This window comes from Dermacentor variabilis, chromosome 5, assembly GCF_050947875.1.
Source record: "Dermacentor variabilis isolate Ectoservices chromosome 5, ASM5094787v1, whole genome shotgun sequence".
Taxonomy (NCBI): domain Eukaryota; kingdom Metazoa; phylum Arthropoda; class Arachnida; order Ixodida; family Ixodidae; genus Dermacentor; species Dermacentor variabilis.
In genome coordinates this window covers 43721279-43735938 of record NC_134572.1, presented here as the reverse complement: position 1 = coordinate 43735938, position 14660 = coordinate 43721279, and the positions used below count along the sequence as shown (strand labels likewise).

The 14660-nt window shown below is 44.6% G+C and overlaps 1 protein-coding gene across 2 annotated transcripts in view; it reads left to right on the top strand.

The window, feature by feature from the left end:
* The window catches only part of LOC142582492 (sodium-coupled monocarboxylate transporter 1-like), an 89731-nt gene that overhangs the window by 57229 nt on the left and 17842 nt on the right, over positions 1–14660 (top strand). For both annotated transcript variants that reach the window (XM_075692280.1, XM_075692281.1), the window contains exons 3-8: positions 7197–7388; positions 8176–8244; positions 9052–9103; positions 9990–10057; positions 11073–11153; positions 13704–13777. In XM_075692280.1, the coding sequence (XP_075548395.1) occupies positions 7197–7388; positions 8176–8244; positions 9052–9103; positions 9990–10057; positions 11073–11153; positions 13704–13777 (536 nt within the window). The remainder of the gene's footprint in view (positions 1–7196; positions 7389–8175; positions 8245–9051; positions 9104–9989; positions 10058–11072; positions 11154–13703; positions 13778–14660) is intronic.

Genomic DNA, 14660 nt, shown 5'->3' with positions numbered 1-14660 from the left:
TTTGCGAACTTAACGACGCTAACATTCTTTCGTAAAGGCTGAGTTTGGCTTATATTAGAAGCATAAAAAAGTCAATGCCATTCCACTCTGTGAAGAAGGATGACCCGCGAAGCTGTGTATGTGGACCCCTTAATGGCGAACTGCACCTCCGCCGCGGGTCGGCCCGGCGTTGCACTATCTTCAGGATCAGTCCACGTATGGGGAGTGCTCAACGCCTGCTTCACCTACGCCGAGAGTCGGACCAGCATTGCACTATCTTCGGGATCGGCCCACGTATGGGGAGTTAATTTTTTGTCTACACTCGGGCACGGGATCCTGGGGCAGCTAGCCCTTAACAGCTTCGCTCTGAAAAACATCTACAAAGAGTACTAAGAAGCGTCGGTAAAGCTCGGTGAGTGTCTCAGCCTGGTGTGACGAGCATGACAAGCGAATTCGTCAATCTGCCTTGAGCTGTGGTTCACGCGTGCATGTCGTGAACATATACGAACATACACAAATAGGCAAGACAATGTATTTCAGTGGCCTCCAAGCTGCTGCGACATCTTCAGCAGCGGCAGTAAGTCCAACCTGAAGCAAGGATATTGTCGGGGAAATGCTCATGTTCAGCTGACAGTGACGGGAAATGCGCACTTCGACCAGCAAGAAAGTCACCGTCATAACAAATGGAGTCCAGCGTTACGCCTTGTTACCTTCGCAGCATAATTCCGTCGTTATGACTAACAACGCGCGTCCCTACTAGCCTGAGGATGACAGCACAGAGCCGCGAATGACATCAACCAGACAGAATACGAGGGGCAATTAGCTACTAATGGCTTAGGTGGTAATAAAAGCAGAATAATTCTATCGTTAAGGGGTGCGATGTATATCACGATGTCTTCACGTTGCCATAATCACATGGGCAGCGAGATTAATGACACCAACAATGAAGTGAATGAAGCATCAAGCCGATTTGGCATGAACTGGCTCGCGTAACGGAAGCCAATTTATTACCGACCTTGGATGTAGCACGCATTTCCGTTCTGTGGTCTATACTGTGCGGATTCAACGGCCGTACTTGTACATTTCGGAGGTTTTCACATCTGTGAAACGGTGCTAGCTTCGCTAATACGAATGAAGAGAGATATAACAAAGAGAGGAAAGGCAGGGAGGTCAACCAGACGAGCGTCCGGTTTGCTACCCTACACTGGGGGAAGGGAAAGGGGGGCGGGATAAAGGGAACACTGTCTGTGCCCGCAGCAAAGTAGCTTCCCAAGGATTCTCTATAGACTTCCTCGACAGTGCCTCCCCGGCCTCCGCAGCCCAAAATATGGGGGAGGGAAGGCACGTGCATTGTGGAAAGAAGACAACAGCATTCATACTGCCACAATGAAGAGGTCTTCTTTTAAAACGGCACGCCCAACGGTATGCTTTGCGCACAAATCTCGGCCGGTTAGACGACAGACCGTTCTTTCAAGCAAAGGTCCTCGGGCCTTGGCCACAGACCTCTACATTACGCACACGGTCACGAAAGCGCTAATGCCCTTCTTGAAGAGAACCAGACTAGACGAGCACTTGTGACTATACGCGAGTGAAGATTCATCTGCGCGTGCGTGCACAATGACTCTCATTGTTTTGGTTTCCTTCTTATCTTTCTTTTCCATCTCTCCACGTATAGGGCAGCCAACCGGTAAGACCTTGGTTAACCTCCCTGCCTTTAATTATCTCTTTTCCTCTTAATTTTTATACAGTTAAGTCTGAGCTGAAAAAACAAGAACAGGATCCGTATTCACGAAAAGCTATAGCTATTACACAAGAATTATTCGTAAAATAAAGTTTCAGCAAATACTGATGCTCGGCAAAGTACTTGCGAAGGCGACCGGCCAATAGTTGATAATAGGGGCTGACCACTTACGAACGAGAAATATTGCGCATTCACCCACAGGGGGCGGTGCCCGCAGACGTTCGTAAGAACTTTTGCCCGGAGTACGTGTGCCTATACCACGAAGGCTCAGTGGTTGTGACGTTCACCTAACGAGCACGATTTCGCGGTTTAGATTACCGGTGGCAGCGGCTGCATTATAGTGAGGGCGGCATACGAAAACGCTTTTGTAGTGAGTTTTAAGTGCTCATTAAAGAACACCGCGTGGAAAAAATATATATGATAAATGAGAAATGAGAAATAAATGAAAAAAAATGATATATGGAGTCCTTCAATACCGCGTCCCTCATAGTCTTGGTGTTGGTTTCGGAGACACCCTGTATCACAAGAAAACAAAGATGAGCCGGTTATATTGCAGTCAGCAGTCAACTAGCCTTTATTCTCTTTCGCGTTATGGTGTATCGATTGAGCCCATCAGTAGACGTAGCAAAAAATAAACTAGTTTACAAATAATTTGCTTTTAAGTATAATAGCCAGTAGAATCCCCCTTTCTAGACAACGCCCGGAGAACAAGACACTGCGATTTATATGCATTAAGGCAAGCCTCTTATTGCCGTTAGCTTACGTAACACCGCACAAAATCAGCGTCGCCCACTATACGGTTCGAATATTGCAGTGCTCTGTTTGCTACTCCTATCCCCTTCAAAGGCCATTATACAGCACTGATTCTAGGACAAGGGTTTCTTTTCATTTCGTTAGGGGAACGTGTCCTTCTCTACGAACACTATTAAATGAGGCTATGCTTTTACGTTCACTCGACTGCAGTAACAGCGACCTACAATATAACTACATTCTCTGTCGCAAGGCATTCTCGAACGCAATTTCTGAGCTTTTGTAAGTTACTTACCAATGGGCGTAGATTGAGCGAATTTGTATACACATTTATTAAAGGGCTACGGCGGAGCAACAAGAGCAACAATTCAGGACTGCACATTGCCCTATATTCTTGTTGATGTAGTTAGCGAAGCATGTATTAATTAATTCATCGGGTTTAGCGTAAAAAAAAAAGAACACTGAACCCAAGACGGACGCATTAATTTTGACTGCCCGTTCTCCTATTACATGCCTCCAAATCTAAGTACGCGAAAGTCCTTGCATCTCGATCCCATCTAAACATGGCCACCGTGGCTAGGAATCAAACCTGCGACCTCGTGCTCAGTGGCCGAGTGCCACAGTCACTGCCGCGGCAGGAATATATAAAACAATCGTCGGCGGCCGACGAGACGGCGAAAACGCTTAGCTGTAGACTCGAGCACCGGTTCCATCCAGGCAAGTTTTGCGCTGCAGGGTGTTCTAGTCTGATCAATGTGATTCCAATTCTGTATTCCGACCTTACGTTTCCATTTCTGTCTACCGAACTTAGGTCGATCTTTTTTTTTGTTTTTCTTTCATTTTCATAAATCATCTGAAATCTCGTTCTTTTGACAGACCTATCGTCAACTTTCGCATGATTTTTTTATGTTTCTTTTGTTGTCACACTGAAGAGCCCGGTTCTTGGCCAATCCCCAAGAGTTCCATTAACTCAAACTTTCATTAACTCAAAGGAAGTTCAACTACAATTATACCGGCGGCGTGTCGAACACGCACACACACACACACACACACACACACACACACACACACACACACACACACACACACACACACACACACACACACACACACACACACACACACACACACACACACACACACACACACACACACACACACACACACACACACACACACACACACACACACACACACACACACAGGCGTGTTCATATGCTTTCTATTGTACTCGTCCGTATGCGAAAAATTTGGGCTGATGAGATCCTAACTAGCCCGTATTATAACGATAACTATCCAAACGCTTCTATCGCAAACGACGTCTACCATGACGTACGAATAAACGAAGAATTTCCCTTGGGCAGCATTCCTGGAATTTCAACGAGCAGCTGCGTCCGATACTCGATCAAGCAGAACAAAACAAATCAGCCTGCCAAATACAGAGAACGCTTTTCTATCCCGCCTATAACTGTGTTCACGGAACAGCTGCACTTACTACTTCCTAGACACGAAATGCTCTCTGGTATGTAGAACGCACCATGCGTTCAAACAGCGACGTTCAATTATCCTTTCCGAGGTGTTTAATTTCAGCCAGCAGCTCTGCCATTCCAGCCAATGCAACAAGCTTGGCTCAAGCCGCGGTGTACAGTGAGCGCGATGATCAGGCTCAGAAAAAGCATCCGCTACAGCACAGTACATTGCGCACGGCGCTCGCGCATCTGTTTCGATATTCCACCATGTTCGCAGAATGAGGCACAAAGCCTGTAAAAGTATATGTAAATAACTAAACGAAAGGTGTAAATGACAGTAAGATCTTATACGAAAAACTGCACCGCCAGCGTCGGAATACGGCCGCCGCGGCCGGGATTAAACCTGCTACCTCAAGCTCAGCAGAGTCACTCAGCTACCACCACAGGTGGAAAAGAAAGAAAGAAAGAAAGGAAGAAAGGACGTCACTTATTTTCTTGCGCGGCCGGTTTGCGCAATGAGGCATGCTTAATAAGCCCACAAGCGCAGTGTCGGTGGCAGGATATCAAAGGCAACTGTCGACAAGTGTCATGCGTTATTTTTATTCGAAATGTTTGTACGTGAAGCACCACAAAGGCTTCGATTAATTATTCGATTAATCATATTTTCTGTTTTACTTTTATGTAAAATAAAACAGAAAATATGATTAATTGAATAATTTTTCCTTAAAGGGTTGCTCTGTTAGTGTCCTGCCACAATCTTGTTATAATAGACTTTTAGCAATGCTTTAAAATTTTCTTATCTTTGTTGTTGTTGTCGTTGCTCCTTTCTATGCCTATGATTTTGGAATGGCCGGCCCACTAGAGGTCAAACTTTCGATTTCTTTTTTTTCCACACTTAATATAGAAGAAAGAAATAAGGTACAAAGTGTTTCACCGATGCCCGGAAATACCTCTTGAAAATTAACATCGTGTACGGAGCGCTTTGTGAATACGAGCACCGCGTATTCCTCGAGCAAAAAAACCGCGGCAGATTTCACAAGGCTTTTCGTTCGTAAGTGCTCTTTACCACTGGCCGGCTGCCTTTGCTAATGATATGTCTAGCATCAAGATTGGCTGGAATTTTCCTGTACGAATAAGTCTGCAGTGTAAGAGCTTCTTGTGAATACGGGCCCAGGGTCTGTAGTCACAAAATGCCATTGCGTAAGATTTGTTCATAAAAGCAATTTCCAGCCAATCTTGATGCTGAACATATTAGGGGACATATTGTTAGGGAAAGAAATGGCGAAGAGCACGTGCGAATGCAAAGCTTTGTTGAATTCAGCCTGAGGACCCGTATTCACAAAATACTGTACGCTACAACTTTTTGTAAGATAAAGGTCTCTGCTAATCCTGACGCTGAACACATTATTAGCGAAAGTTGTCAGCCAATGGCGAATAACACTTACGAAGAATCTTTGTTAATTTGTCCCCGGGGGCCACAAAGCTTCTCTGCGCAAATTCAGTCCCGGGGGTCGAATTCACAAAACTTTTTGTTCATAAGTGCTATTTGCGATTGGCTAGTTGCCTTCGGTTATACGTGAAACAATACAAGTGGCTGGCATGTGCTCTTAAGAACGGCTTCAGCGTAAGAACTTTTTGTGAATACTGGCACAGAACACTTACTTTGTGCGTAGTTAGTTAATGATGCACTGGTTAATATGAACATCGAGGCGGCGTAGCTTGCAATAGGCCTTTACATAAATGCATATGTACATAAAGAGAGGCTGAAAAGCGCAAATGTTGGCTTCGTCATTGGCCTCTTGCTCGCAACCAAATGGGGGTTGAATTGTATCTGCGCTCGCACATGACGCTGAGATCTAACACTAGACGGTACCACTGACCCCGAATCAACGCTCATATCTTGTTCGCTGCAAGCAGCACTGTAGTGAACAACTTCAGGCTAAGGAAAAATCAGACGAAAACAATGCCTTCTCCCTTGATGTTTCGCTGACGCAAAATCACAGTTCTGAAGTGAACCAGCCAGCTATGAGAAAAGTTGAACAGGCACAGCCCGGACAACTACAACCAAGTGCGCCATACCTTCTTGACCAAAAAGTTCTAAACGAGAGCTTATGCACTCTTGCGCGTCTGGTTCACAGCGCTCGCAACCATGTTTCCAATGAACGAAGGCTGCATATCTATTGTAAAAAGATGCGATCGGCACTGGCACCCACACATCCACGTCAGCACTGTCGTTTTGACCATGGAAATACGCCGCGGTTCAAAATGATAAGCGATAGGCTGGCGCTAAGGACGGATCGAGACACACTCGCCGGATTCTTTCACAACGGGCATGCGGAGGAGGAGGAGGAGACAAAGGAGAGGAAAGACAGGGAGGTTAGCCAGTGTAAGTACCGGCTGGCTACCCTGTGCTGGGGAAAGGGGTAAAGGGAATAAAAGGAGAAAGAAGAAGAAGAGGAAAAAAATGGAAACCAGAAAATTCACACAGTAACGCGAAACTACGCGCTACAACATTCAAAGGCGGTCACACAATTCGCATGCGGACTTCACTAATTAAGATGATGGTTCAGAGCAGTGCAAACTAGACGTGCAAGCACGCACTGATGTCGCCTTCATTTTTCTTTTTCGTATTTAATGTACGTTCTTCAAAATCCAGACAAAAGAGCTATGTAAAAGATAACGTCATAGAAACAATTTCATGCCCTGCATGTTCTGCGGCTTCTATGCAATCAAACTTATGCCATAAAATTAATATTGAACTTGGCTTATTAATTCACTAGTCGCGCGTAAGAAATACCCTGAGTAGCTTTGAGCAAACGAGAACAAGATAAAAGCGGGAGCCAAACTTTCAACAAGTGGACTTGTCTTCTTCAAGGCCTTGAAGAAGACAAGTCCAGTTGTCAGAACGTTGGCTCCCGCTTTTACCTTGTTCTCATTTTGCTCATCGTCTTGAATTTCTATCTCCCGCCTTCCCCGTCTTTTCCCTGAGTAGCTTTCGAAGATTACGTAGAGAGACATACATAAAAAGACAAATAGGAGTTAGAGAGATAGAAAAGCAGAGCACATGCAGTCATTTGATGGTGTTCGCAGTACAAGATAACATTTAACACTTGTCAATGCTAGAGTCGCTCGTGCGGGTTTGTTCTCCGTAAGAACTGCAACAGTGAAAATTTGTAGGCCTTTGCTGCGACAGCTTGTGAGGTCGGTATCTCTCCATTATGGGGTCGAAGCCAATGATTATTCCAACTCTCTTGCAGGTGTTTCCGGTGACGATGTCCATAATGGCAAGTTTTTTGTCGGCGATCGCCATTTTGGGCGTGCCATCAGAAAGTTTCATCAACGGCTCCCAGTACATGGTCAACTTCATCGGTGTCGTCATCGGCATCCTGTTGGCAGCTCACGTCTTTCTGCCCGTGTTCTACGAAATCGACATGGTCAGCGTGAACCAGGTAAGGCCGGTTGGTGAGGCTGCTTAATGTAAAATGTATTAATGAGTCAAACCTATTTGACTTCCCCCTCTTCGTCACACGAATATTTAACTTCTGTGAACCACAGTCTCAAAGGATAAGAAGATCTGCTGCAGGATACACAAACCTACAAATAGCGACCTACAAACTCCTCATTTCTCTGAAGAATGTCAATTTTTTAGTGAATAACCATATAGACACGTCACGATTCTCCAATAAACTGCACATCACGCAACCTATTTTTGTTATTGAATTCGATTATGAATTGTAACGTCCCAAAGCAACACGTAATCTTTGAGGGACGTCATGGGGGGGGGGGGGGTTACGAAATAATTTCGACCCCTGGAGCTCTTTGATGTGCCCCTAAAAGTACGCGTGCGCGAGAATTTATATGAGCAAATTTGCAGTAATCGAAGAGGACTCGCTATGCCGAGTGGTATATTTCACAGCACACGTTTGGCAGCGTTCCAGTTGATGTGCCAAACGACGGTACTGCAAGGATAATGGCGACATTTGGTACCTGGTATAAGGTAACATATGGTGTGTATCTAGATATCTGACCGTACCTGGTACTGTCATCACTATAAGTTAGTCGTCAAAAGGTAACCATTTGACGACAGAATGAAAAATAAAAACATATAAGAACCGAGCAGCAGCAGATTTTGTGTACTTGCTTAGGTTGTATACGTTCATAAGGCGTTTGCCGTACGCGATGTGGGGTGTAATTTATTCAGGATACTTATACCGATGCTTGTGTTTTCTTGTGCAGTACCTGGAGAAGCGGTACAACTCTGTCTTCATACGAAAGTTTACTTCCGCCATCACAGTGGTTCAAATGGTAATTTGTGGCTATATTTGAACTGTATTTTTTTAAAGCGAAGCTTTCTTTGCTGGCCCTCCCAGACTTTCCTGACCGGAACGGCTGTCCTTCCGAATATATTTGAGGATATATCTACAGACGGTATATGAAGGTACCCGTGAAGTGGCTCATATAAATCTCGAATACTGACCACGTATGTCCAACTGTGATCTGCCCAATAAAAATAATAACTTCTTACATAAAACCTGAACATATAATTCCCGCTCACAGGCATCTCTAAAGCATCTGGAAGGGGAAACAGCGCGTAAGACGAGGACTAAGAAAGACCTACAGCACATGCGCCGTCACATGTGTCGCTACGTGACAGCGCATGCGTTGTCGACCTTTCTTAGTTCTCATCTTACGCGCTATTTCCCCTTCATAATGGAAAAAGCAACTACGGCTATACGTCGATCCATCATGCATCTATAAAGAATACCGGTCGGCTAATGGAATGGAGAGTTATATTTAAAGAATTCTCTGATTTACTTTATTTTCTTTGATTTATATCCACTCAGTATGTATCACAGGGGCTTGGCCGTTCTTGGCCAATTTTCCAGGACGTGTATATCTCACTGTGGCACAAGAGGAACAGAATCGTTAAATGTTACTTTATACGTGTCGTAATTTTCTGTGCATGCACCTGTCACCGCCAAATTGTACGCATCGCTGCTAGCTGTGAAGCACTTCATTAATCGCTTTACTTAAGCTTCGCTTTGCATAGATTCCAACATATGCTTTGGGTCTGCATATATATTTTACTGGAAATTCTCTTTTACATTACAGTGTTTCTACATGGGAGTAGTATTATACGGTCCGTCACTTGCACTTGGGTCGGGTGAGTGCTTTCTCTACCATCTCCGCGTACAGTGCACATAAACCAGATTGTGACCCAAACTTCCAAGATTTAAATTCTGAGAGCTTTTAAAGCAACAACGTATACTTTAAAGGCTGTAAGAACCACAAAGAAGTCGACAACACCGTTGTTAACAGTTTTCTCCACGTGAAAGTAAAAAACAAGAACAATGAAAATAATTCGGGCTTGATGATTGATTGTTTGATTGATTGACTTAGTTGGAACCCAAATTCAGTGGATATGCCGATGAAAAGCAATGTCACGCTCACGCCCTGATATGATAAATGTCTCGAGGACATAGTCAACGTTCCGCGCTCTTATTGCATAAACTTATAAAGGTGATCAGTTTCCCATTTTTTGCCGCATAAGCTTTATATACATGTTGCTGTGCAGTGGCTTTAATGTTTCGGTTACCTTTGTCGAATGTAAAGGTTACACTAAACGAAGCGGTTCGTACATGTTTCCAAGCGCACAAGGATACGAAAATGTGCATCTTTAAAAAGATTACTGTGATGAACACGAACGAATTCATCTCGTGACGGAAGGCAATGAGCGACAAAATTCAGGGCGGAGTTTCGCGACCAGTAAAGGGCTCTGGCTGAGATTTAATTTCCAGAACTAATAAGTCCGCCCCCCCCCCCCCCCGAGCGCGTGCATACTTTGTATTCCTTACACGCGGCAACATCTAATTTTCGTCTTTTGAATGTTCCATCTCAAACCGTGTATACTACTCTTGCAACACATACACTATACACACTCACATACACACACACAAAAGAAAGAAAGGAAAAAATATCTTCGTTGGTGTCATGATATTGAGTTGGCAGTGATAGCTCTAATTCTCTTCATTGACCTGCTCTGTACGCAGTGACTGGTCTTCCAGTGTGGCTCTCCATTGTGCTCAACGGAAGCGTTTGCGCCTTTTACACGACAATTGTGAGTATTGTCACACGCCAGTAACCGTCATCGGCTGTTTTAATTTTATCGAACAATCAATACTTCACCATGTCAAAAGAGAGAGAGGAATATAGGAAGGCAGGGATGTTAACCAGTCAAGGGTCTGGTTGGCTACCCTACGCTGGCGGAAGGGAGTACTCCATGTCAAGAGTGTGTTTGTTTGAGAGAAGCTCAAAAAGATGACAAATGAGATCGACAGCGTAAAGCAGCGTCATGTAATTGTCTAACTGCGCACTGTTTATTTTTCTGTTTCAGTGTAAATACAAAACTGTATGACAGCTCGTTATGTTCGTTGCTAGAATGTTGAGGTACCAAAACGACGTGTTGTGAGAGATAACCATTCCCTGTAGTTAAGACAACATAAACAATGAGAACAAAAACTTCAAGCTAACAGGCTAATGTTAGCTATTTGTGTATATAATGCATCTCGAGAGAACAGGCACGCCTTATGTTCGTAGCCGGAGAGAAGTCCACCAGGCATTCGCCATACTCTTAGAGGGACATGTGGACAGCTTAAGTGTTTGTTTGTTTTTTTCACTGCGTAATTCTTGCGCATCCCCCTTTATGTATATCGACAGGGGTCAACCATTCTTTTAGTCTATAAGAACAGACTGATGGGCCAGTTGGTGCCGCATAACTTGAGCTAAAGCGCATAAGAGCACGCGGGACGACAGGAGGAGGCGAAGCGCTGTGTGTCTTCGTCTCCTTCTGTCGTCCTGCGTTCTCTTTTGTGCTCTACCTTAAGTTTGGTAGTTTATGTTCACACTGTGCCACCATGCAGCACTAGACATCGTGCCGTGCGTGTTTCATGTTGTGACGCCGGTGCAACGAGCCCCGCAGCCTGAGTTCATTAGCTTACCGCTTTTACCGTCATAACACCTATGTGGTGCGTGTCCTTGAACCTACGAAGATGGCGGTTAAACCTGACGTCTGGTTCCTGTCAGTGGTCTCGGAACACGGTTACGAAGATTACAGAGGCAATTTTTCTTCGTAGGGAGGCATCAAGGCTGTCGTCTGGACCGACGTCATACAGATGTTGCTCATGCTTTCCGGATTCTTCATCGTTCTCATCAAGGTAAAGCTAGCCGTTTGTTTCCTACAACTATGCTGCAACATTTGTTCAAGCAAGCAGTATTGCACAGAGCTGTCATGGCTCCGCTAGTTGCAATTAACTCTTATTTTCTCGCTAAAGGAATATATGAACAGACTATTGTTTAGTTGCGAAAAGTAAAATTTGATGGAGTGCACACTGGTGCCTAGATGACTACAATTTGGCAATGTTTACATCGGCTTTTTCGAGCTCTTTTCAACGCAAGTCACATGCGGGAAAAAGTAATTTTGACATCACGAACCCATCAATCAGTACTCCGCCTATCACCAATGCTTTGCCCAAAGGTCTACACTCCCAAGTCTGCTGCATATTGCAAAATGCTAGTGCAAATGAACCCCCAACTGTAATTCCGGTCTTGACAAACTACCCGAAGATGTGCTGCACTGGTTGCAGAAACTATACCTCTGAAGGCATGCCGCTTGCATCATAATGCCCAAAAGGATAGTCACTGCACGTGCACTGCCTAGTCGACCATCGCTGTCATTTTGTGTGTAGGTGCCACCAACAGTGCACTTTTTTCATCGCCGCTTTTGTCACACGCTGCCTGATTTGCAGCGAAAGCAACAAATACGGTCCATATTTTGCTGAAGCGTGACTCTGCAAGAGCGGCAGGGATATCCTGGAAAGCATACTTGTTGCACCCTGAGATGTTCCGCATTTAATGTGCTTGAGCATTTAGCTCTGCCAGAAATACTTGGCTTGCCAAATGTAACGATTAAAGGTATTCCAAATGGGCTGAGCTAATGTTTATTTGATAGTACAATGCCGCTCTCAAAACTGGAAAGGAAAGGCGCATATAGATTGTTTGAATGGAATCACGCAGTCCGACAACAAGGTGGTGCATAGTACAAGTTTTAACGAAAGATTCACGATCGGTGCATGGGGTTTAACATCTCAAAGTAACACTGGGGCAACGAGAGACTTCATAGTGGAGGACTGTATGCAGAATACTTTTTGACTATCTGGGTTCCCTAACGTGAAAAAATAAGCAAACGATCGTTAATTCATTTCGCCTCCATCTAAATGCGACCGCCGCCGTCGATAATCGAACGCGTTACCTCGTGCTCATGCAGCATAACCCCACAGACACTGAGCCCCTACGGTGTGCATTCAACGAAGGGAGTTAGAAAATGTGGGTGGAGAGATAGCAGATGATTGCGTCATTGTGAGTGCTCCAATAGAATGGTATCCAACTTGCGCCTTATCTTGGCACTACAGAAATCCAACGACAAAATATGTCTAAAGTGCGACGCCTGCACATTAGAAGAGACAGGGTAAATGATCATCCTCAATGTGATGCTAGCCACCGAAGGAGTTTATCAGATAAATTAGTGAATGAGGACGTTCCTTTTTGAGAAGAACATGCACGGCCAACGAAATATAATCACTGTTGCCCCAGGTCGGCGTCCTCCATAGAACTCGTAACAATGTCTGAAATAGATGTCAGGGTTGCACTCAACGATAACGAAATTTCCCACTTATTTGTCTCGGTTCACAATTGGAAACAGGGCGCCGTTGTTAATGTGAAAATGAATGTTTTATTGTGATAGCGTGTTCTATTGCACATCACATCAGTGAAAGGGTGCTTCATCTACGCGTGACATGCGGATTTCTTTTCCTTAACTTGCGTCACACTAACGTTGGCAAGGAACGTTATTCCTATAGACCTAAGACTAATGGGCTTCAACTTACCAGATTTATGCCTCAGTGTACCAAGTAATGTTGTACAGTGTACCAACATGTTATAATTAATCGTATTGAAATTAAAGAGTGCGAAAGAAATTTCGGTATTTGAAAGAGAACAACTTTCGAAATGAATTTGTAAACTCTGTAAGTCACTTTCATTGACTGTCATGTTTTCCCTAAGTATTTCGCTCTATCTTGAGCTTTGTGCTGTTCATCGCAACCTTGTTAAGGGCACTGTTATAGAAGCACTGTGCAAGCACTTCCAGATGTAAAAGTGAATCAATAAACAAAACAAAAGGCGTTACAGTGGCGTTTTGTTACTTCGTTACCACTGTGAAAACTTGCGGGGTTTTACGTGCCAAAACCACTTTCTGATTATGAGGCACGCCGTAGTGGGGGACTCAGGAATGTTTGACCACCTTGGGTTCTTTAAGGTGCACCTAAATATTTGCACACGGGTGTTTTCGCCTTTCGCCCCCGTCTAAATGCGGCCGCCGCGGCCGGATTCGATCCCGCGACCTCGTGCTCAGCAGCCCAAACCACTGAGTGGAGCTCCACAAATTGCGCGCAGTAATTCAGGACAGAGCGGACAGGAAAAAAAGAAGAAAAAGAAAAGAGAGAGCTAGAGAGAGGGAGAGAAAGAAAGAAAAGCACTGTTGTTCTGGCACTTTGTTACGTCCTTGTTTCGTTCAGATTTCTGCAGCCACAAGCAAGGCCAAGTGTGTAGAACACGGGACTAAGTTAACCTGCCATAGCGGCTGCGTATATAAACAGACAAAGTGGTACGTGTGCTTTTCTAACTTCTGTTGTTGCTTGTCATTCTCACAGGGCTTGATGATCACTGGTGGGCCTGCCGCCGTTTTCGACACCGTGGACAAGCATGGCTTACTTGAGTTTTTTGAGTAGGTACATATGCACGTCACTTCATTAAAGCTCTGATTCTGCGCACAAGGTCTGGAAAAATCACCGGAAGAGCGACTGAAAGTTTCCGAGCTATAAAATATAAGTTTGCCTTAGATTGTCAAATTACAGGTTGGGTGCTCAGCGTCACCTTTTCAAGCTGCAGAAGCTGTCTTAAGCGATTTCTTTAAATAAACACTGCTAAAGATCTTAATTTAAAAATAAAACATGACCTATTCCACTCTGCGAAGGTGAATGGATGACCGGCGAAGCTGTGTAGCACACGCCAAAGAGGTGACACAGAATTTTGAACAAAGGTACGGACACATTTGTTGACTTGATCGACGCTCATCGTGAGGAAAGTACGCACGTACATTTATTTTTATGCATCCGCGTGCATTCGTGTTACACATTCGTTATATACATTCGTGTTTACATTTCGCGAAATATTGAGACAAAGAATGAGAGACTGAAATCACCGCACCGACTGGCAGTGGGCCAGTGCGTCAGCGCCTTAGCAGAGGGAGGGGCAGTATGGGAACGCTGGCGTGATGAGCGGCAGCGGAGCCAGCTGTGGAAGACGACGACGACGAATGCGCGAGCAATGGCACGGGCCATTGCTGATGATGATAGTTTTTGGTCACACAAAGTTGTTGACGGACACAAAAAAAAAAAATGCACAGAACCTTAATTAGCCATAAACAACTTCTCTGTAAAGAAATCTGGGGTTTTGAGCGCCAGATTTCGATCTGATTATGAGGCACGCAGATTGAAATTCGAGGCACACTGTGTGTGAGCTGTAAGGTGTACAGCTGCAGGCGATGTCTCGTGAAATCGTGACAATTCCCATAGATGCCTCATGCACGAAAACAACATGAATAAGAA